Raw genomic sequence first — 23390 nt, 5'->3', positions numbered from 1 at the left:
ATGCATAAGGTCCAAGAATGCTTGTCGTCGAACTCATGACGGGAAGTCGAGGAGCCGACGCCGGGGGAGGCGGCCCAGCCCAAGCAGAGAAGCGCTGACTCAGCGGGGTCAGGCGGGATTCCATCAACGTGACCGGTCCAATATAGGCCTTCAGGCAAGAATACGAAAGGTACGTATGATGATTTGAAGATTTGTTTTATTAGAGTCCCTCCGAGTGCCAACATAAAAGGTTGATTTGTCCAGCCGCCATGTGATTTCCGAGTCTAGATCCGGCGCCCAGGGAAATGGTTTAGATTGAGTTGGTCATGACGAATTGAGTTTCCAAGACAGTCGAGATCTGCATTCTGCAACAGCACAGTCTCATGTCTGGTATGGTGAGGTTGACAGCTTTGGGTTTGTAGCCACGATTTGTGTGAATCGTTGCGGTAGTTAAATTATAGAAATGAAAGTTACGCTGGATAATGCTCAATAGAGCTGGTCGAGGATAGGAACGCGGCATGTCCTCGCGACAATGGAGACCATGAGGGCAGCCGTTGAAGACTGGAATCATGGAATGAACGTACGGATACTGTCGAGGGAGCCAGGAGTCTGCAACCAGTGGGAAAGCTACAGCGTCTAAGCGTCCCTGCGCTGGGCGCAGCACCACAGTCAGACACTGCAGACACTGAAGAGGTTCGGTCTCTCAGAGCTGGAGAGCTGGTGCGTTGGCGGATCGGGGGGCCCCACTGAACCCGCATTCCGCCAATCCCTTTCCAGCCATCCAGCCATCCAGCTATCCAATGACCCAACCATCCACGTCGTGCTCTCCTATCGATCCTCAGCGCCCTCATCCTCACTTCTGCCCTCGCCAAACTCCCTTCGCCACGGTCGCCAGCCTGGAGCACTGCTATTGTCTTCGCATAGCTGTCGCTTGATTTGCTTGCCTGTTTATTTGCGTCCTTATCCCTCATTCTCCCAGCTCAGACCATGTCAGTTCTGTTGCTGCCCTAACCAGCCGTGGTTCCACGTAATAATACCTTACTTAATTGCGCGACTCCTTTTACTGCCTCCGACTGCCCACCAACCCCCGGCACGTCGCAAACCGATAACTTGGCCTTGAACACTTCTTACCACGAACATTACTCGCGATGCAGCCTCAGGCTGGCTCGCAGCGGGGCTTCCAGCGCCGCGACGAGCCTGGGCCACCACCCAACATCCCCATCCGGTCTATATCCCCGGGGATCCAAGGCCGTCCGTCAAATATGGGCTCTAGATCAGGCCAGCCGGGCTCCTCTAGGAGGTTGGCCAGGGAAGTGAGTACATGCTTCCCATCATTGTGCAGCGTACGAGAGTCGCAAACGCTGACGCCCAACCCTCACCGCAGAGTTCGGGTGGCGCAACCAGCGTGCCGCTTTCGCAGATCGAAAAGAGCGTCACACACCTCCTTGTCGCGACGAAGCAGCTCCTCGAGACCCTCACACAATGGTCCCGCGGCCAGGCTACCGACACTCAGGTCTCCGACGTTTACGTCCGACTAGGCTACGAATTCAACATGGCTTGCAGGGCCTTCCAAGCCATCAACGTCGACGTTTCCGACCTGGGCAACGTTCCCGATCTACTGCGCCATATCCTCGAAGCCACACTGAGCCAAGAAGCGAGCTCCGAGAATCTCGAGAAATATCTGCCGAGGATACGAGACATTATCATCAACCTCCTCCACGGCCTGAAGCGAAAGCAGCACAAGCTCCGCCAGAAGCAATGGCGGGATCGTGATGGCAACGCAGCGCCCGAGAGGACCACCAGTGTCAGCACCGTCGGCAGCGGCAACAGCGGCTTGACAAACCTTCTGGAAGAAGGGTTGGACAGTGGCTTCAAGCCCGACGGTCCGCGTAGTGACTCTTTGCGGCATCCCAACAGGACTCCGTCCCCGACACGACGATTTAACTCTCAGAGGGACCAGTCTCTGGGCTCCATGGGCTCGGAGCAGTCTTCTATCTCCAGCAACACCATGCAGAATATTCCCGTGCTGCCGCCCTATCCCGCTGATGAGTCGGGGATACTATCTGGTCCCGGGAAGGGCGAGATCGATGTGGATTCCTTCCCTCCTCCGCCTCCACCGCCTCCAGATAACCAGTCCAGCGCCCTGGCGGCTCTGCAGAAGGGAGGCGATCTAGAGCGGCGAGCGTCTCGACGATACTCGCAATATCAGATCTCAAAGCACCTGGGAGGCCCCGCCAACGGCGTCCCGATGCTGGCTCAGAATGGACCTGTGCCAAATAGGGGCAAGAAGGAGGCGCGTGAATCTCTGCGGGCAGTCCAGAAGCGGGAGTCGGTTCGGCATACTCGGAATATTTCCAGTCAGTCAAGAGCTGGGGGGTACGAAGCTCCCTCATCGAGAGTCCCGGCTCGAGTATCCGAGGAGTCATCGGCCAAGGATCAACCCTCGCTCTCCGAGAGCCCATTACCCCAGACCCCCGAAGACAAATATGCCCCTGGTGCAACACTGAAGGAGCCGCCGCCATTTGCTCCATCCTTTACGCCAGGGGACGATGCCGAGTCACCTAAGACTAAGAGGGAAGAAGCAAAACCGGAAAATAAGTCACTCCCAGCGCCACCACAGGAGCCCAAACAAAACGAGTCGTACTTCCAGGTTTCTCCGCCGCCGACGCCCACCCAGGACTTGACGCTGTTCCTTCAATACAAGTCGAAAGTCAAGAAGTTTGTGCTGCCAGAGGGACGAGAAGAGTTAACAATCGGCCGCCTGCAGCTTGCCTTCATCGAGAAGTTTTCCTGGAGCACACAGCAGAATGGCGCCGATTTGCCCGATATTTATATCCAGGACCCTGTCTCCGGCGTGAGGCACGAGCTTGAGGATCTGTCGGACGTCAAGGATCGCACAGTCTTGGTTCTGAATGTGGAGCCCCTGGATGAAGTAAAGCGACACATCGATGATGGGATGCAAGCCTTGACCAAGATCATCCAGGAGGTCAAACAGAACGTGGACGACCATGGCGCAGCTCTTCAGCGCGTCTCTGATCGCCAACAGGAGACGGCTCGGGACCTGGCCAACATTGCGGCACAACCGTCAGCCGTACAGGCGCCGTCCGAGGGCACCAAGAGCTCGGTTGGCTTTGGGCGCAAACTAAGCCAGGGCCAGATGGGCGAGATCCAGAACCTCCGCCGAGACCTGGCTGTTCTGCGCCAGACATACTCCAACTTCCAGTCAGAGGTCCAGTCTTCCATGTCCGGCCTCCGTCAAAAGGCTGCCAACGTCAAGACAGTTGCTGCCAAGGCATCCATTCCAGATATCGAGGGCGATGCGGGCTACTCGTACGTCACTCAAGGCCGCAAGCAGCTCAACACGGACTCTGACCGACTCGTCGGCAAGGTGGACGACCTCCAAGATTTGGTGGAGGACCTACGCAAGGATGTTGTGCACCGCGGTGTCCGCCCTCGCCCACGTCAGCTCGAGGGCGTCTCGGTTGAGATTTCCGGGCTGACCAAAGAGCTGAAGAAGATGGAGGAGTACCTCAGCCAGGAGAAGCCAATCTGGACCAAGATCTGGGAGAAGGAGCTCGAAGATGTGTGCCAGGGCCGCGACGAGCTCCGCCTTATGGAGGACCTGCTCGTGGATCTGCGGGACGACCTGGAGAAGGCCTCGGAGACGTTTGTCCTCGTCGAGCAGGCCACCAAGGAGCAGATGAAGGACAACGGCACGGGCACCAGCGCCACCACGGCGCGCCAGTTCTCCAGGGGGCTTGAGAACCTCGGCAACAGCCTTGACCAGACCGCCGCCAAGGAGGGCGTCCTGGGTGAGGTCAGGGCGCTGCAGCCAAACCACGAGAACCGCCTCGAGGCCATTGAGCGCGCCGAGAAGCTCCGGCAGAAGGACCTCGCCAGCCGCCGGGGCAACGCCCTGCACCAGGAGATTAAGAGCTTCGTCAACGACGGCAAGCTCAAGAAATCCGGGGGCTTCGAGGAAGTGGAGCGCTCGCGACAGATGAAGGATGATAGGATACGCCGCGAGGTGTGGGAGCGCATGAACGGCCTGGTGGCAGAGGATGACGACATCGAGTATGAAGAGTATGAGGAGGGTGAAGAGGAGGGTGATGAGTATGTGGAACCCGCGGAGGAGGCTGCCCAGGACGGTGATGGGACCAAGGATGTGAAACATGATGGATAAACGCAGACACGAACATGCCTTGGGACCTTTTTATGATGCAACTCTCGCGTCGGACTGGCGGACGGATTGTACGACTTGTGGTTGTTCATATGATGGCTTAGTTTCACGGGGAGTATGTTTATCATGGGGTGACTTCTTACATAGCGCTGGGTCTGCTCTGGGGCGCAATGGGACAGTCGATTCCTTCATCATCACCGTTCAGGGTATTGGTATCCTAGAGAACCTTTCCAGTCCATTCCATCAAACATACGGAGTATAATACATATATACCCATATGGACAGGTACATCATGTCTAGACGTATCATCATATCCAATCAATTCCAGATTCTATGAACCCAGCAGCGCGAGCTTCTTCAGTCCCGTCACAACTGGCGCCTCCATCGCCTGTCCTTTCCGCTCTACAAACTCCTGAAACACGGCTTCACCACCTCTGGCCTTCCAATCCCCTTCCTGTCCTAGAGGCTCAGCATCGGCCTGCTGCTGCTGCAAGCCCTGCGGGAACACCTCCTCCACAGCACGCTCGCAGGCTGCCACCACATCAGCCATGAGGGCCTCGGCGGCACGCGCACGCTCCGCCATGCCACGCCTCACAAGCGCAAAGACGAGGCGCTCGACCTCGGCCTTGGTGGCCATGACGCGCTCGATGAGGCGGCGCACGCTGTTGAGCAGGTACTCCTCCTCGTAGACGGTGCCCTTGCGGCCGCGGGCGCGCTTCTTCTCCTCGCGGCGGCGGTTCTTGCTGGTGGCGCGGCTGACGCCCGTGCCGACAGTGCCGACACTTCCAGCCTTGCCGGTGTAGCGCGTGAAGAGACTGGCACTGGTGCTGATGCGGGAGGACGCCGCGATGGAGACGTCGTCGGGGAGGTCGATCCCGCCGGCGCGTTCGCCCTCGTAGAAGGACAGCGGGTCCTCGGCCGCCTTGCGCCTGAGCTCGGCGATGCGCGGGAGCTGGGCGTTGAGCTGGGCCTTGCAGTCGGCGAGGAACTCGGTGCTGCTGCCGAGGGCTTCGGCAAGGCCGACATCGACGGCAGAAGTGAGGAGATCGGGACGTGATTTCTGGACGACGAGCCGGAGAGCCTCGGCGAAGTGGTAGCCCTTGCAGAGGCACTTGACGGCGGACTCGATGGAGGAGAGATAGTCGAGATGGATGCTGGCTGCAGCGGCGTAATCCTTTGCCTCCCAAAGGGCCTCAGCGAGAGTGGTGGCTAGATCCGACATAGCCTCCGAGGACAATGCAGGGGACTGCTGTTGAGCAGTAAAGAGGCATTCTTGCCAGCAGGCCGCACCAGCGGCCCGGTAGCAGCTGGTGGCCTTGGCAAAGTTCTGGAGGGACTCGTAAGCGAGACCAGCTTCGCGGTAGGCAGAGGTAGATTCTAGGTAGGAGGCGTAGAGATTGGTGAGGGTATGAAGGCGGGCCGGGTCGTAGCGGTATAGTTTGAGGGCGTCTTGGTAGAGAATGTGCTTGGTGGTGTAATCACAGAGCTCATCAAATGCATCGAGAGTCTGTAGATGAATAAGAGCTTTAGAGCGGCGCCCGAGGTGATCATCGATTGCGAACTTTCGTCGAACATCAGGAAGCTTGTGAAGATCCTGGATAAATGGGAGATATTCTCTAGGGTCCCTCTGTGACTGCTGGGCGACGAGAAGAGCCAACTCGAGATCGTAGAGGCCGAGCGCGTTATCGTATAAGCGGTTAACATCCACGAGGAAGCAAATGTGTTCTACCGCATTCTCTGCCAGCTTCTCGTCTTCCTGCATGAGTTCTCCAACCAGTTTGAGGCCATCCTCCAAGGCCGGCGGGTTTTTGCAGACATGGGCCGTGACGATGTTCTGCAGGTTTGTGGCCTTACGTGCCTGGAGTGCTTTGAGAAGAGCATCGCAGATCGTGTTGACCTTGGAGGATGTAGGGGGCGGGACTGGAGGATCCGAGGCAATAGCCGCCGTCGTATGCTTTGGACGCTTGGTGTCTTGGTACATTGTCTGCGTGACGTCTTCTTCCCTGAGAGGAGGTTAGAAAGATAACGGGACATAATGTATACAAAACATACCGAAGTGAGGAGAGGAACAGGTCAATATGGGCGACATCCTTTAGCTGGTCGAGGAACAGCCCCACATTGGCTAGGAACTGCTCTGGCCTGTGGTCGTAGAGGATGTTCATGTCAACGCGCTGGGTGCGGCAGTATGAAAAGGCCCGGCCATAGTCCTTCTCTTCGATGAGTTGACGGATACCGGCCAACACCATGGCTCGGGGGAAGATCGTCTCGAGATTACCGCGCGGCATCTGAAGCACAATGCTCATGTTGGTGGGTATGGCAGTGACGATACGCGAGCCACGTTCCACGTTGCGACACCGCTCGTCCTTTTCAGGGTCATCTTCCGGCACCTCGAGGTCTGCAACTTGTTAGACAAGGGTCGAGTGACGAGGTACATAGAGTTTCCTTACCGTCGACATTAGAGGTTATGTGAACAAATTTAACAAAGTGGTTGTTTGTGGTAAAGATGAGATGACTCGGTGTCAGGATAAAGGAAGTACAGTTCTTGGCCAGCAGTCGTGAGTTCGCATACATGTGGCCATTCCTCGAGAGGCCAAAGCCAACCATGACATCGTCAACCTTGGCGAACTCGAAGAATGGGAGCTGAGTCTGGAACTGGATCGGAAGCTTTTCGCTCCCGGAGTGAGACAGCCGATACAGCCCCCCGTTGCGATCCTGTGCGTAGCCCTCGATGATATCGTCGTCCTCGTATAAGGATGTGGCAATGAGAGCATTGCTTTCGTCAAGCAGGCTCATATGAGCATCTGGAAGATCGGCATCGACGCCAAGCTGCAGATGTCCTAGGTCGTCCTGATAGTTCATGCACCGAAATTTGCCAGCGGAGCTGCAGCATATCCGCAAGGTCAAATGGTACTCTGGGATGTTTGCCGATTCAAAGGGAACCTTGAGCTTGAGTTCAGGTCTGAGTGATCTGCCATTTTTCACAGGCCACTCAAAGATATCCACGCCCTTGTGGTGCAGCACGGCAAAGCTCTTGTTCTGGCGCCCAAAAGCAACATCGACCACCGATGATTCTATCTGAAGTTCAAATAGGGCCATGGGGGGCGGGACGTTGGCGTGGCGAAAGGGAGTCAGCTTGACAACATCACCATCAATGACCGCGACTGCTCCGTTATCATAAGGAGGGCGGCAGGAGCCTCTGGCCGTGTGGAAGACTTGCTCTGCGGAGATGACGCTATTGGAGGCGGCGACGGCGAACCTTAGGGCCTTCTCGGGGTGCCAGCTCAAGCAGACACAGTTGGGGTCCATGGGGATCTCCTGTTTTAGATACCAGTGATAATTGCCCATTGTCCACAGCTGGACTAAGCCGTCTAGGACAACTGCCAGCACGGTGGAATCCGCGTTCCACTCGAGGCGTATCCTCTTCTGGGAGGTGGCAGGCCCTGATTCGGGAGACCGAAGTGTAAACTCGCCGTGCCGTAGACCATTGCGCTCAAAGAAGACAATGTCAATGCGATCTTTCAGGCGTTGGACAGAAGCCATGAGATTACCAGCAGGCCTCCAGCTAAGTGTGCACTCTAGACCGTCCACAGGCTCACTGGCGCTGTCAAGCTCGCCCTCACGAGAGTAGACCCGGATGACTCTTCGGCTGCCCTGCTCAACCGCATTGATGGCGACAAAAGCACCGTCGCCCCTCCAACTGATGGTTGTCTCGCCATTATCATTGGGGCTCAGAACACCGGAATCGACCTTCTCGGGGATAGTGGGATCTCGCAGGGCCTTGGCCCCACGGCCCTGGAATTGGGTTTCCTTCTTTCCCCAGCCGACAGAGACTTGTTTGGATGCCTTGAGATCCTCGGTGGTCATGGTGGCCTCGCTGACGGGGTCAAATGTACTCCCCATGAAGACCGTCGTGTTGGCCTTGGTGACAATGGCCAGGAGCTCCTCATCCGGGGACCACCTTGCAGCCGCAATACCGGCATCGATGGATCCCATGATCTCAATGTGGGCTTCATTGTTGGTGAATTGGTCCTCCTGCACGGTGACAATATCACCGCCCTCGAAGACAAGGCATGTGGTTCCCGTGCCGCTCAAGTACTGGATGTTCACAACCTTGTCCACCAATAGGTCTGGGCTGGGGCTTGGGGCATCCCAGCTGGCGACTGTACGGTGTGACCTGGGGGACCAGTTAGTATATTCTCCGAGTTTGTGATCAAGTTGGCCTATACTCACAGTTCCTGGTTCTCCGAGACTCGGACCAACTCGATATTGGAGCTCTGCTGGGTAGGACCCAGGGTGCACAGGATGTCATCCTTCTCGGGATCCCAGCAGGCCGATGTGATGTCCGGATGCCTCCAACGGCCAAACCGGACGTTACGAAGATTACGCATGGTGTGTGGCGAATCAGGGTCGGTCAGGCGGTGGGAGGTGGTCCTTGAGGCTCAGATGCGCTCACACGGCTTTCACACGAGGGCCAAGGCCACCCGATCCTAGTTCTAGATTTGCCGCTTCTGGCCAGCGGCGCATTCAGGTTCTAGCCCGTCTAGCGATAAGAAATAAAAATAATAATAGTGCGTGCACAGGGAAGGTGCTGCAACGTCGGAATATCCAGGGTGGCGGATGACTCTTGTTGTTCGGATGTATGTACGAGGTTGATGTTGAATCCAGATTTTTTCCTGCACAAATGCGGTACTTGATCATTGCTGGCGGGGAGGTCACGACGCCAGCCTATAGAGGCGCCATCGACACACTGATTGGGGGTTCAGGACTTCCCACAGGTTAGATACGAAGTACCACTCAGTGCCACTCAGTGCCACACTTCACCACTCACCCACTTCACCTCACCCACTCACCTGCAGCCGCCTGCTCCAACTCCCGGCAGCCTCGCCACGATAATGCCACGAACCCTGATGGGCGCGCTGCACTGCCCACTGCTGTTGCACCCAATTTCTCCCGGACTTCCGATAACTGATTAACCTTGGGTGGTTGCCGGCAACCGAACCTTGAAAAAAGACCTTCGGACTCCGGCGGCTCCTTTAGCGGCCCCAACAGCAGTGCAACAGTACAACACCGCCCGTAGCAGAAAGCGGCGTTCCACTGGCCTCGGCTAGTCTCAGAGCACTCTGGGGGCCTAGAGGCTGGCGTAGCCGTTTGTAGTGGGGCCGATCAGCACCCCAATTGCAGCGATAGCCGCCTCCAACCAACAGCTAGACTCCAGCTACATAACAGAGCTCCGGATCGCGAGAAGCATCCTCCCTAGCCCATCACCATTCCCCTCTTCCTATCCATTCTTCTTCAGCTGGCAAGTCAATTTAACGCCGCAACAACCATGGACCTCTCCTACAACCCCCACGCCGAACGTACCCGTCGGAAGAACCGCTCCTCGACCAACGTCAACCACCTCACCCTAGCTCCTCTCACTACCAAGATCCCCTTCAACGACGATGATGCTGCCGCCATCCTCGACTCAACATCTCATCAAACTCCCGTCCAGCGCAGCACTTCCTACCTCCAGGGGAAATCCGCCCCCACAACTCCCCGCCTCCTCTCCCACTCCCCAGCCGGTCCTCGGTCGCGGTCCCACCACAGAACACCCTCGGCTCCCGGTGGCCCCGTCTCTAAGAGCAAGTCCACAACGCACATCTCCGGCCCCAATGGCCGCAAGAACGGTACCTCCACCCCGAAGAGGCGAGGAAAAGATGAGGCGCTCGACCCGAGGGGCCGCGGCGACAGCGACTGGCTGCTCCGGACCGGCGCCCTGATGAGCACTGAGGCGAGGGAGTTCAAGGGCCAGGCCTGGCTCGTGTCGCGGCAGAGCTCCACCAGCCTGGCAGCGATGCAGGACGAGGACGAGGAGGCCTTTGAGAAGGAGCTAGCCCATGAGCGCGAGCTAGCCAGCCACCGGGCCAGTCGTCGCGGCAGTTCCGCACTCGCCGACGACGACGCCACGTCGGCCAACGGGAGCCGATTCGCGAGTCGCTTCGCGAGCCGAGCCAACAGCGTCGCCGAGTTTCGCAGCAACCTCCTCTCGCCCATGGGGGAGGGCGACGGCTCCTACTTCCCGCCCCATGAGGGCATCTCGGGCCCGGACTTTGTCAACCTGGACGAGAAGCTAGAAGAGCTGGAGCGTGACACGTCTCAGGACGACGAGGCGGCGGTACGGTGGCTGATGCGCTACGGGCAGGGCGGCGGGGGCTCCTGGCTAGCCAGCATGCTGGGGTGGTCCCTCTTTTCGGTCGACGAGTACGACGAGGACGAGGACGATGGCGAGGATGAGTCCATCGAGGACGCTGCGTCGCAGGCTACGGGGCGGAGCGGGTGGTCATCAAGGCACTTTGAGGGCATCTCGAACGTCCCCGATGAGAAGATGCCGCCGCCGAGAAAGGACGAGGGCGCGTGGGGGGACGCCGCGTGGCTGCTGAGCGTTGCTTCCAAGGTCATGTTTTGAGTGAGCGAGACGGTTGTCCCACCTAACCTAACCAAAGGGCAAGCAAGTTTGATAATGGGAGTGGTTTATTCCTACGCTGGCAGCGGAACTTTAATATATGCTAATATTAACCATCTAATCTTTCAGGCACTGGTAGTATACGAAGGGACATGCGTGACCACCTAACTAGAGTTGCCACCCAACTCCAGACGGGGACAAGTACGTATGTACCAGTAGTACTTACCACGAGTATACTTCAACATTTCTCAGGGGAGTGTCGTAGTAGTAGGTAAGGTAGTATGGGATATTATCTAGTTCATGCCCCTTTCTGTCTCATCAAGAGACAATCACAGTCGTATTTGTTGCTCCAAAGCTGTGTCAATGGTTCGCAGCAACACGTTTATGGAGCACCAGACTCGACAAATATAGCCTATACGAAGCATACAGCTCCCATTTGTCTTAGGCCTGGCAGAGATGGTCAGCAAGTTTCTGGAGCGTGGCTGCGGGCGCTATCCGTCCTGCGGCCCCTGATCGGCGTGTGCGAAATGACGTTGGGTGGTGTTTCATCACACCGATCCCTGGGCTTTGGGCACAAATACGAATATACGATGAGCTGTTGGATCTTGGCTGAGAACACCTCATCCAGCAACCCATTAAACTCATGGGGGCGTCCTGGAGGCGATCAACAGAAGCTCATGAGTCCTGTGGTAACGGGTTGAAACCCATGCCCCAGTGTTTCCTTCTTCGGCCTGCCACGTTACTCGTATCTGTACAAATTTCTTGGGGAACGTCAGACCCCCAGGCTATTAGCCAATCCCTTCAAAGTGTTCAACGTTCTGGGAGGTCACCAGCAGCGAGTATGCATGCTGTGGGTTAATATCAGAAGATGACTAGAAGCCAGCCGTGGCGAAGTGATCCCTCATTTCGGAGTTCTTCAACAAAAGCAAGATGAGGCACATCAAGCGGCCGATGGTCTATTACTGTGCTGATCATGCGCTTGGCGTAGAATCCCGGTAGACCGAGTTGATGTGGGATGATGACATGGGGCGGGATATCCCAAGGGCGTATTATGGAAAGAGAGAAGAAAATTTCTGCCACGCTACGTCGACTGCCCAGGCTCGCGCGGTGTCTTGGACGATCAGCCAGTCTGTGCTGGCTGTTGGTGGCTACGGGAGACAATACCTACAAGGAATCAAAATGTGTCGCTACCTTAGGCATAGACCAAACCTAGAAGAGACTGGATGGCCTCAAGTACATCAAGGGCCTAGGAAAGACCAAGTCTAGGTGCGCTCCAAGGTCCTTGAAGTCGACTTGATGGGCTACAGCTGATGCGCAAGGAGAAGATCCTGAGGGAAAGTTCGCCGCACGTTGGTGAACTGCATGATAGTAGTAGGAATGGTTCAGTAGCTGTCTTGGAGATGGAGCTGAAACTAAATGCACCTACTTCCCCAAACACCACAGTTAGCCAGTTACCACCTGCCGAGGTGACTTCCTGCCGACAACGGTGCAGGCAGAAGGCCTGCAGGGAAGGTGGGGCGAGGGGCAGCTGCCAGCCTGCCAGCCTCCCACCATGCCCGATATAAAGGCAACAAGCACGAAGTCGCAATGTCCCAATGATGCAACCATCGACGTAATGCCTCCGCGCTGGTGGACCACCAGGCTTTCCGTCTGGTCTTTGGCCTCTGCACGGAGGTTGAAATAATAGTATTTACAAACTCCGTTTCCTTTGCATCACGTTTGGCAACAATCACAACATTCCATCAAACCCTCAACGGTCAACAACCGGCTTTTTGGGCTTCAGACTCCATTCTCCACGCAGCCGACATCCCCGACTTGGCAAACTTACGCGCGCCGGGGTAAATCATTTGATCTAATTCTACTGTTCCACGTCCATCACCGCTCTTCGCGACTTTGCCTTGCTCATCCACCGTGGAATCACAGCGAGGCCACTTTTCATCTCCAGGCATTGTTCAGGCAATTTACCTCCCGTCGCTCGCTCGGTTGGAACTCTTTTTCTCTTCAGCAACGGCTTCAACGAGGCACCTGGCAACGATAGACGTGCAGCCGCGTCTCCCACAATAACCACCCAAGATCATCCGCCTTTAGTATTTGTCTCCGCGGAACCCTATATCTGAGGTGAGTTCCATGTGAGATCTCTGCCCACGTCCCGCCCGCCTTACAAAGTACTCTACTATTACTGTACTACACCCGCGACCCACGACCCACGCCCAATTCCTCCCGGCACGCGAGCATCCTTGCGCTTCTTTGGATGGCTGTCATGGCTGCCATGGATGTCTCTCTGCCTCCACCACGTCCGCACCCCTTCCCCACTTCCCTTGACCATGCCATTTCCAATCACGGCCAACTTCCAAGCTCCGGCCTGTCAAATGCTCAAATGTCTCCACCAACCCACTCCAACCGACCGGTCTGGTGCGGTTGTGTGACCATTGCGATTCGATCCTACCATGCGCATGTACATGCGTGTCGGCAAGGTGTCGCCCTCGAGCGGCTTCGATATCCCCTATCCGGGCCGCGGTGTCTGTCATGGCTGCCGCCGTGGGCCGTCAACACAATGCTCGCATCCCTAGATATTACTGTACAGCCCGGACACCAGAAGCCGACCAAGATCCGTGTTGCAGTGCCCTTGAGCCCATCCCTGGACCCCGCCTCCGCCCCAGCCTGGCCTTGTCTTGCTCATGTATTATTCCACACTGACGATGGTTTTCCAGAGCTAACGTCGTCGCCCATCGTACCGGTCAGCCCGCACCGTATTACCAAGGCAGCCAAAGAAGATCTTTCTATATCCGTCCGCCCAGCGACCCAGTCCGGATAGGCTGACACTGGGCCCTTCAGCCGCTGCCGCTCATCCAAACGGCTTCGACGAGGACGTTGCAGGCAGGTGCACTGCAGATTACTATTACCACAACCAGATTACGCTCTTAGCTTCTCCACCATCATCTGGCTAACATTCTGATCTCCACAACACCACAAAGTACCCGCCGGCATCCAGACCCAGACCCTCCCTCCTCCTTTCAGAGGCAGAGGCGCAACTTCGCTCCGACTGGCCCCTGACCCTTGTCCCTTTTCGCCCTGGGACGCGTGGGACCCGTTGGACCTCATTACCTCATTGCGCTGCCATACCCACCTGCCGTGCCATACGTAAGGTCGAGAAGTGCCAGCACGAGTGGGGCCACACGCGCTTTCGTCTTTCAGGCTCTTTCAACCCCTCCACGGCGCTCGACTCGGCTCGACCGACTCTATTCTGTCCTGTCGAGGTCAATACCGTCACCCGGCCCTCCGTTTCCTGCGTTGCTTGCCTCTCCCTGCGTTGCTCGCGTTGCCCGCGTTGCCCGCTGCCCTCGTCCGTCGTATAACCTTTCGACACTCTCATCAATCATCACCATGTCGCCGGCAGAGGATCAGGTTAGTCTTACCCGCGCCCCCGCGCCGCCCACGCTGGCTGGCTAACTTGCGCCGCGCCACCCCAGTCCGCGACCGACGAACGTGTCGTGCCCAGGCTTGGCGATGTTTTGGATATGAGCACATTTAACCAGATCCTAGAGATGGATGAGCCGGACGACCACGACTTCAGCTTCTCCATCGTCTTTGGTTTCTTTGAGCAGGCAGAGGATACATTCAAGGGGATGGACGATGCGCTGTAAGTACACCCACCCGTGCGACCCACGACCTCAGCGCCACATTATCCATGGCCAGCGTCTTGGGGCCTCTGATACCTTACGATAATCGTGCAACATTCCTGCTGACGCCTACTTTTCCATCATCTGCAGTGCGGCTAGCGATCTTGAGAAGCTGTCGTCGCTAGGCCACTTCCTGAAGGGATCATCCGCCACGCTTGGCCTGGTCAAGGTGCGCGAGGGTTGCGAGAAGATCCAGCGGTACGGCAAGAAGGAGAACGTCGACGGATCACCAGAACCAAATGAGGCTCTATGCCTGAATCGAATCAGGGACGAGCTCAAGGCGGTCAAGGAGGATATTGACGAGGCGCACCGGGCGTTCAACTCATACTACGACAAGGACTAGGCCTCCGATGCATAAAGGCGAGGGGCATGTCGTTGGTTTCTTCTCACCGACATATTCACGGTTCTTCAAGACTCCTTGTTCATGTCCACGGCTTGTTCAGGGGGTCTCCTTTTTTCTTCTTCTTTCTTTTTTTCTTCTCTTTCCTTTTGTTGTCACGACTAGAGCTGGGAAAAGTCGAGCAGAGTTGGGGGTACGGACGGTAATGAGGCTTGCGGCCAGGGACAACAGTGCTCGGTCAGCTTGGATTTTCAACATTGATGGGTTTAGCGCTGCATAGAAGGCGAGGGAACGGGAGGTTTGTGCGGGGGGTGAGGGTGCATGGCGGACCTTGAGTGGTTTTGTCTGGTGAGGCGGATGCCGGACTCTGTTCATAAGGTATCAGGCGGTGGCAGGGATGGTTGTGTGTGTCGCGTAGATTGCCAAACCACCAAGCCATGATTCACAACGTTCTATCCTGACCCCTTGTCGTGCAGCATGTCCCAAATGGAACAGTTGCGGAATGGTGGCCAAGGGCCGTGGTCGAGGGAGCCCGAGCCCGAGTGGAGGAGACGAAGGAAGCGGCCCCTGGGTGTCGACGGACGACCAACAACAACAAAAGTCAGAAAAGAGGCTCGAAAGCGGGATTGGTGCGTAGCAGGGGGAGGCCTCGTTCCAGATGACGCTCAGGAGAAGCAGTTGAGATGCGTGAGTCACGGGACTCTCAAAATCGTTGGGTCGCCAAAAATATCGAGGGCAAGTCACCCGACCAGGAATAGGTGTAAGCAGGGGGAGGAGGATAGATGGGGATTAGAAACCCGAAGACGAGGATTGGGACGGACGGAGGAGAGGACGTGTCGTGGGAGTCGTGGGATCCCGGCTTCACCCATACGCCTCCTGGCTGGTGGTTCGATTGTTCGATTTGTCTGCCGGGAAATAGCGGGGGAGGGGCCAAAGGTCAGGCCAGGCGAGCGACTAGCTAGGTACTACTGCTTACAGCAGTGCTTAGCAGGTCACGTACCAGGATGCCAAGTTCGTGGGTTCTCTCGACGGGGCGTGTAGAGATGAGAAAAAAGGTGCTTTAGAAGGGTAGGGGCTTTTAAATATTTCCCAGACGGAGGTTTTCTCTTCGGAACGTGTTTGCGGTTTGGCGAGAGTTTGTTAGCATCTGGGCCGGGTGGTGTTAGTGCAGCACAGTAGCAGTTGGGGAGAAACCAATATTGTCAGAGCCTGGGTGAGTTCCAGGTTGCCATACCTACTATGTAATTACTAGCACCTAGCCACCCCTACCGGGCCCCCGTCTCGGCGCCGGCCGACGCACACGGGGGCCGCGGAGGGGTGCTGGGGGGTTTCTGGGGGTTCCTGCGGCCGGCACCGTAGGGCAGACAATTGGGTTCTGGTGGCGTGATGTTTGGGGTCACTGACGCCGGCGAGAGTCATGGTCTGCCCATATTGACTTCTCCTAGAGTCCTAGCTCCAGGCGTTTTGGGTTTTGCACCATAGCCACTGGCGAGAACGGTCGGGAGGTTGAGGAAGCAACTGTCGACTAGCCAGTCCGGAATGCTGTCAACCGGGAAAGCCTGAAGCATCGAGCTGTCAACGACTATCGAACAGCCCACGTCATGGGCTCTGGATGTGAGTATAAGAAGGCCACCCGTCTACGTCTCATCATTGCCATACCAGAACCGACTTGGATACACATATATCAACTCCTCTCGTAGGGTACTATCTAGCTCCCCCTCAAACTCTCCTCCATCATACCACGCCACTCCGTCTGCACAACCATTAATAGTCCATTCCTTCGAGGGCAAAACCGCCGCTTTTCTGTTTATACCAGCCATCATCATCATCATCAGCAGCATCATGAGACCCGCCATCAACCTCGCCGCGCGCACCATCCAGCGCCGGCCATTCTCGCTCGCGTCCTCCCTGAGGGCCATGGGCCGTGCCATGGACCTGCACCCCATCGAGCGCATGCACCGGAACAGGGCCAACGCGCCAGCCGACTGGTCCAAGCAGGCGAAGCGAGTAGCTACGCAGGTGGCCGTGTGAGTTGTCCCCTCCGCAGTGACATCTATATGCCGATATAATATTGCTTGAGTGCTGACTGTTATTTCGACAGCTTCTTCCCCGGCATTGCCGCGCTGCTCGGATGGCCGCTCCTGGCGAGGCGGATAGTCGATCCCGGGGCCACTTACAAGATCCCCGAATCGGCCAAGCATGCTCACTAGACCGCTAGGGGGGAGGGCGAGATGCTTTGATTTGTCGTTATTCTTCCACCAGAGTTGTATAAATAGGCCCAAAGTTTGTGGTGGTATTTTTTTTTTGGCAATACCAGGAACTTATATACTCGGGGAGGGGGGGCCTGAGGCGTATGTTATGATGGCGTTTTGGTGAATATTACGAATACTATTACTACTGCCGATTAGCAGTATGTATATAAATACTACTGCTGCTGCTACTACACATATTACACTGCATCCCAACTCCCCGCGTCACATCAACACCACACTACCCCAGATTTTTGGCGACTTGACGCCTCGTGGCATGGCAAAAGGCCACATGGGCGCCCGAAACAACGAATTGGTTCTATGAGTCATGATGTCATGAATTCAGCACAATCTTGAAGCACTTGAAACCAGTGAACCACATCCCACCCCGACGACGACACTGCACATCATCATCATCATCACATAGGTACACACACCACAAATGCCCCCCCGACCGGCCCCGACGCACTTCCTGTGCATCCCGCTGGCGGGATCGCAGCTGGCACGTAGCCTCGCGTCCTTCCGCGCAGACATCACCAGCCCCAGCCCCGCGGGCTTCGACGTCCCCGAGCAGGCCGTGAGGCCCCCGGGCACGCTGCACCTGACGCTGGGCGTCATGACCCTGAGAGACGACGACGGCTCCCTCGCGCGGGCCGTGGACCTCCTGCGGTGCCTGCGGCTCAGGGACGTGCTGGAGCAGGCGAGGACGGCGACGGCGACGGCGGCGGCGGCGGCGGGAGCCAGGGCCGTGGCGCCGAGGACGACGACACGACCCCCGGCCGCCGGCGAGAGGCTCTCGGTGACGCTGCAGGGCCTGCAGGCGATGCAGAGGCCGTCGGAGACGTCGGTGCTGTACGCGCCGCCGGCGGACCCCACGGGCGTGCTGCGACGGTTCTGCGAGAGCCTGCGGAGGGTGTTCCAGGAGGCCGGGCTGATGGCCGAGGAGCAGCGCCCGCTGCTGCTGCATGCCACTGTGGTCAACACTGTCTACGTGAGGGGGCAGCGGCGGCAGCAGCAGCAGCAGCAGCAGCAGCGGGGGAGAGGAAGCAGCAGCAACAATAATGGGCGGCAGAACGGCGGTGGGAGGAGGGAGCGGATGACGATTGATGCGCGGGACATTATCGCGCGGTACGACGACTACGTGTGGGTAGAGGACATGCCAGTGGGCAAGGTCGCGATATGCCGGATGGGGGCAAGGAGGATCGAGGGCACTGATGGGGATGAGGCATACGAGGTCGAGGCCCAGGTCTCGCTCAGGGGCTCGTGAGGTGATGATGGTTGGTAGGGATGCTGTTCCTACTTACGCGTACTACCCCGTGCGTCCTCCATAGATCTGTGCTATGGGATAGAGGAGACTAGAGCGCTGGAGGTGACCATATTATGATAGACATGACAGATACAGCAATGGCAGATGTGGTGTCATTTATGCCAGAGTCCTGCTAAGATGCGGTCACTGTTGAGGGTAAGTAGTATTTCCAGTTGGGGGTTTGATAGGTAGGTACAAATACACCCACAATATTGAAACCAAACCTCAGCTCCGATACAGGCGTTTGCGCGCCTCACCTCCAGGCAGCAGCAAAAGCCGCCCTCAGCGGCCCATCGCACCCAGCGCTGCACTGCTGACTCCGCCGAGCTGCATCATCCCACTCGGGCACCCACGCAAGCTCAGTCTATGGGCGAATATCCTCTCCCTGAGGTCCAGCAGCGAGCCCATCCAGGCCCAAGTCGGTCGTGCCGTCAGCTTGCGCCCCTCCCCAGGCTGAGAACCCCCCGCCCGCTACACACAACGACACCTCGCGAACCACGGCCGACATTCGACATCTCGAGGCTTCCCAGTGCCCGCTTTGCCTGCCAGCAGAACCACGGGGGAGCATCAGGAGCGGACGTCGAGTGCGAGAGCCAGATTCGACGGCAGCACCTCTGTGGATGGGACTGCAACCATGCCGAGCCGCCATCATCTACCCCCTCGACCTCCACCGACCGCGCTCTGACAATTACCACGATCCCCACGATTCTAACGGCTTCCACTACGACCTGACGACTTATTGAACGGCTGCCTCACCTCACCTCACCTCACCTCACCTCACAAACCCCACCCAATGAACCAACCAGAGAAGCGCCGCAGTGGCGCCACCGGCGGTCACGTCCTCCGCGCCGGCTCCCACCCCCACCACTCCGGCCGACATCACAATCCCGGCCCTGGGAGGAGTCGTAGCAGCAGCAAAGATAGGGGCAGGGACAAGGACGGCGGCCCCAGCAGCATGCCCGCCCTGCCTCCCCGCGCCGCCGTCCCCAGCGCCGGGACCGCCTCGGCCGAGGAGCCCCACGACGGCGGCGGCGTCCTGCTCAAGGAGAAGGACAAGGAAGGTCATGGGAGGGATAACGCCATAGAAGGAGGAGCCGGAGGTCCTAGGAGCGACAGCCCCAGCGGAGCCGGGCCCAGCGGCGTCATGTCCGCGGCGGCCAAGGGGCCAGCAGGCCGGCAGCAGCAGCAGCAGCAGCAGCTGCGGGAGCGGGACGAGCGGATCGCGGGGCTGGAGCGCGACAAGGAGGCGATGCAGCGCGAGCTGGACGTGCTGGAGCGCGAGATTCACCGGCTGCTGGAGAAGCTGAGCCAGGACGAGAGCGAGATGGCCACCTTCTGGCAGGCCAAGCACAGCGCGCTGCACCAGCAGTTCCTGCGGGCCGACACGGAGCTGCGGCTGCTGCGCGACGAGGCCGACGCGCGCGACGCCGACCGCGAGGAGCTACGCCAGGGCTGGGAGGTGCTGCGCCGGGAGCTCAAGGAGCGCGACGACGAGGTCAGGGGCCTGAGGGGCCAGGTCCGCGGCCTGAAGGAGTGGGTGAGCACGAGCACGCGGACGGATGGGCAGACGAGCGACGAGGTGTTTGGGGATGGCATGGCAAGGCTGGGGAACGGGCTGCAGAACTGGGTCATTGTCAACTTCCGCAAGGCCAAGATGGGTGAGCTTCTGTCTTCTCCATCTCTCCCCCCTGTCATGGCCCTTTTTTCCTCCTCGGAAACACGGAGCTGACCTGAGTAGATCTGACCAAGGCAAGCGAGGCAACGCTGGGCGAGCTGAGCGAGCTGGTGCCCATGTTCGAGGAACTGGTCTACGCATCCAAGGTCCATCTGCTGCAGTCCATCGTATCGAGCATCCTCGTCGAAATGGTATTCAACGCCTACTATGTCGGCCTGTCAGAAGACCAGACGAGCCAGTTCCGCAAAATGGAGGAGCTCCTCCTATCCTTCAGTACGATCTCCGCCCTGTCCCCCCTTTTCCTCCCACCAACACACGCAACGCTAAGCTAACCCTTCTCCTCCTCCCTTCCCCAGCTGGCAAGGACGAACCCGTCAACCAGTGGCGGTCCTCCACCCTCGCCCTCATCCGCCGCGAGGCGCCGCAGCGCCTCTGCGACGAGACCTCTGCCATCACAGAGCGCGTCGTCTCACGCATCAACCGTATCCTCGACGCCGTCACCACCATCACCACTACTGCTACTGCTACCACCACTACCACGCCCTCCTCAGCCAGCGAAGCGCGCGACTCGGGGCTACGCGTCCTCGTCGGCAACGCCATTGAGCTGGCCCGCCTCCTGGCCGTGCAAAAGGCCGTGCTGCGCGTCTACTTCCCCGCCATCCTGCCGCACCAGCGCGTGCCGTTTGAGGCGGACACGATGGAGGACATTGGCGGCGAGGACGAGGACGCGCTGGCCGCGCGCGAGATCTGCTGCGTCGCCTTCCCCGGGGTCATCAAGCACGGCGACGAGAGCGGCGGACACCTCCAGCAGTACCGCAACGTCATCACCAAGGCCCGGGTGCTGTGCAGCCCGGAGGACTGAGCTTGGGTTGGCCGCGTCGGCTGCGTACAAGGGAGGGCTTTATAATAGTATTTAGAAGAGATTTATACGAAGAAAGACTCATATCCTTTGTCCATGCCCACTTGCGGGCGTGCAGGGGAGATACGTGATCAACGTGGAAGGCTCCAACGGCTTAATGAGGGGATATGCGTCCTGGGGGCACAGGAGAGTGCCTCTAGTCTTCCCGTGATACGTCATATAACAGCATGCTGTGCCTATTCATTTCCCACGTCTTCCGGGCTAAAATCAGGAGGTTCTGATGCCAGTTTCGCGCAGATTTCGTACATTCATTACTAGTTAGTAGTATTTATATAAGTAGGAGTGTATCGGGCTAGAGTTCCCAGTCCTAGGGGCAATTTTCCAATATCATACACGATGCGGGAGTAAACTCGTGCTTCCTACGAGTATAGAGGCACAGCTGATCTTGTCTCGCCTGTGCCACAGCGTTCACCGGGCCGTTGCCGCTGTCTGGTTGAAACCTCAGACGGGACTCGGCATAGGTCGCACGCGTTTGGTGCCCAAAATACCCTGCGAGACCAACACACAGCGTCAAACACTCGCCCCCCAGTTCATGGCGTGTTCCGTGCGGCGGCAGCGAGTGAAAGGTGGGCGCTTCAGGGTTGCGTTGTAGGATCGTCCATGGACCCCAAGCCCTCCGTTGAGTCTGGGAGCGCATGGAAGAACGGCGGGGTAAACCGCAGAGCCGCCTCGTTGGGGGGTTGGTTGTTGCCCCGCCTAGCCTCCTCCGAATGTACCAGTAGGCAATCCCCCTGTGCTTAACTCACGACAGCCAGCTCTGTTAAGGGACACCCGGTATAGCCAAGCTCTTCTGCAGCGGGAGCATTTGCGCAATGCTGTCAAGGGTGCTTGGTCTCGTATAGGTCTGACGCGGATCTATCGATTCTAAACGTCCTTTGTTAATACGATTCCATACAAACCAAAGCAAATATTGTTTCTGCTCCTGATCCTAAGAAGATCTCACGGAGCAGAGGGCTTGAGCCATCTATCCTGGTCACATTCGGGACGGGATGAGGTCCCGAGTCAGACGATAATGCACCCTCTGCAAATGAGCTTCTGTGTTTTCGTAATGCTCGACAAGGGGCCGGTTCGTGGATGGCCGACAAGACTTGCAGTGGTCCCTACCTAGGTAGCAGGTAAATCGTCCCAGGTCAGCCGCCTCTGCTGGAGAGATGGAGGTGTGGACGCGCGTTGACCCCCTATAAGGTAGCGCCTACCCCATTTCGCCGTGATTTGTTCACAATTCATCAGGACGAACGCATCATCTGTTTCCCATCAGTATTCAAATCATCCACGGTCCTAGAGGTTACTGAGTTTGCTCTCCTGTAGGTGTCCTTCCCCTTTCGTCCAAGCATATTCAGCCCTGTATGCCGCGCTTCTGATACCAACTTTTGGGCAGCGCCAGGTTGCTCAATAAGCGATTTTGAGCCGCACGCTCGTGCATGTTCCTCGCTAAAACGAGCTTCACCACTGCTGCCGACACCTGCTCGACTCTTCCGAACGATCGTGTCTGGCCACGGTGAACCTGACGAGGGGGAAGAAAACAAGGTTGCGCGTTTGAAACCCTTAGGACTGAGGATTTCGCCGCTGACAGCTGTCTGACTCAAGCGAGGAAAGGTGTCGCCATGTTGCTTTCGCTTTCGTCGTCGGCGTCATCGTCGCCATCGTCGCCATCGTCGTCATCGTCGCCATCGTCGCCATCGTCGTCATCGTCGCCATCGTCGCCATCGTCGTCACCGTCGTTGGCCCCCTTTACCCTCGCTGCCATTCAAGGCTTCTTGGACGACTACCATGCTCGGAAGAAAAATGATGTTGGCCGACCGCTGTTCACAGCGGATTTCTCGCACACTCCTTCCATCCGAAGCACTTCATCCTCATGCCTTCCATTCACCGTCGACCCATCAACTCCGCACCACTCGACCATCGAATCGAACCTGTCATCGTCACTGGGTTCGAGTGCCCGTCCGCCTTCAGTGTTCGACTCCGGTAGCTCCGAGAGTTCCGAAATCTCCCAAGGATCCGTATCGACCGCTCCCGACATCCTCCCCCCACCAGGAGAGATCCGTGGGCCATACCCGTGTGAGTTTTGGGGATACGAAAACTGCCAGACAACCTTCCGTATAGGGGAAGAACGTCGGTGGATTGCCCATATTGCTGTTCACCTAGAGCACAAATACCCAAAGGCATCAACGTGTTGGTTTTGTGACGATGTGGTGTTCAAGTCCGATTCGGAAAACCAGCATAAGCGACGAATGTGCTTTCACGAACGTATGCTCCACATCGCCCAGCACCTCCGGGAAGAGGGCGGGTCGATACGTCCCGACTTCTTTCTGCTGGAACACCTTCTGGAACATAAACTGCTCGATGAAGCCGTCATGGTGAGAGCCCTGTCATACCGCGAGAACCCTATCCCCATGCCAAAGGATACGCTACCCGGGGAGGCGCCTAAGCGCGAGGTCGGAGCTTCGATGATCATCATGGAGCACAGAACCAGGAACTCTCATGGTGGCAAATCATCTCGGCCCTCTCGTGAGAGGAGCTACCGTCGATAACCCTCATCCCCAAATACCCACCCATCCCCCTCTTCACCAACGAGGACTGGTCTTGCTGGCAAGACTCCACGAAAGTTCTGGTGTAGCGC

At 57.6% G+C, this 23390-nt stretch overlaps 7 protein-coding genes across 7 annotated transcripts; 6 read left to right on the top strand and 1 right to left on the bottom strand.

The window, feature by feature from the left end:
* Positions 1–1127: 1127 nt before the first annotated feature.
* On the top strand, positions 1128–4162 carry BUD6 (actin interacting protein 3-domain-containing protein; the record flags this gene model as incomplete). Its single annotated transcript, XM_083196830.1, has 2 exons — positions 1128–1292; positions 1364–4162. The coding sequence occupies 2 exons, from the start codon at positions 1128–1130 to the stop codon at positions 4160–4162; spliced, it is 2964 nt and encodes a 987-aa protein (XP_083048038.1).
* Positions 4163–4490: 328 nt separating this feature from the next.
* Positions 4491–8547, bottom strand: ELP1 (Elongator subunit IKI3; the record flags this gene model as incomplete). The annotated part of the gene is made up of 4 exons (XM_083196829.1): positions 4491–6162; positions 6212–6554; positions 6607–8333; positions 8390–8547. The coding sequence occupies 4 exons, from the start codon at positions 8545–8547 to the stop codon at positions 4491–4493; spliced, it is 3900 nt and encodes a 1299-aa protein (XP_083048037.1).
* Positions 8548–9485: 938 nt separating this feature from the next.
* On the top strand, positions 9486–10604 carry ACO1O0_007455 (DUF3984 domain-containing protein; the record flags this gene model as incomplete). The annotated part of the gene is made up of 1 exon (XM_083196828.1): positions 9486–10604. The coding sequence occupies one exon, from the start codon at positions 9486–9488 to the stop codon at positions 10602–10604; it is 1119 nt and encodes a 372-aa protein (XP_083048036.1).
* A 3381-nt stretch (positions 10605–13985) lies between these two features.
* YPD1 (signal transduction histidine kinase) lies at positions 13986–14624 on the top strand (the record flags this gene model as incomplete). Its single annotated transcript, XM_083196827.1, has 3 exons — positions 13986–14006; positions 14072–14241; positions 14372–14624. The coding sequence occupies 3 exons, from the start codon at positions 13986–13988 to the stop codon at positions 14622–14624; spliced, it is 444 nt and encodes a 147-aa protein (XP_083048035.1).
* Positions 14625–16222: 1598 nt separating this feature from the next.
* On the top strand, positions 16223–16831 carry ACO1O0_007453 (uncharacterized protein; the record flags this gene model as incomplete). The annotated part of the gene is made up of 3 exons (XM_083196826.1): positions 16223–16235; positions 16393–16648; positions 16723–16831. The coding sequence occupies 3 exons, from the start codon at positions 16223–16225 to the stop codon at positions 16829–16831; spliced, it is 378 nt and encodes a 125-aa protein (XP_083048034.1).
* A 481-nt stretch (positions 16832–17312) lies between these two features.
* ACO1O0_007452 (kinase A anchor protein) lies at positions 17313–18137 on the top strand (the record flags this gene model as incomplete). Its single annotated transcript, XM_083196825.1, has 1 exon — positions 17313–18137. The coding sequence occupies one exon, from the start codon at positions 17313–17315 to the stop codon at positions 18135–18137; it is 825 nt and encodes a 274-aa protein (XP_083048033.1).
* An 832-nt stretch (positions 18138–18969) lies between these two features.
* ACO1O0_007451 (uncharacterized protein) lies at positions 18970–20713 on the top strand (the record flags this gene model as incomplete). Its single annotated transcript, XM_083196824.1, has 3 exons — positions 18970–19834; positions 19915–20124; positions 20208–20713. The coding sequence occupies 3 exons, from the start codon at positions 18970–18972 to the stop codon at positions 20711–20713; spliced, it is 1581 nt and encodes a 526-aa protein (XP_083048032.1).
* Between the last annotated feature and the right edge of the window lie 2677 nt (positions 20714–23390).

This window comes from Amphichorda felina (assembly GCF_050947745.1).
Source record: "Amphichorda felina strain 45539 chromosome Unknown scaffold_7, whole genome shotgun sequence".
Taxonomy (NCBI): Eukaryota; Fungi; Ascomycota; class Sordariomycetes; order Hypocreales; family Bionectriaceae; genus Amphichorda; species Amphichorda felina.
This window is presented reverse-complemented; position numbering and strand designations above follow the sequence as displayed.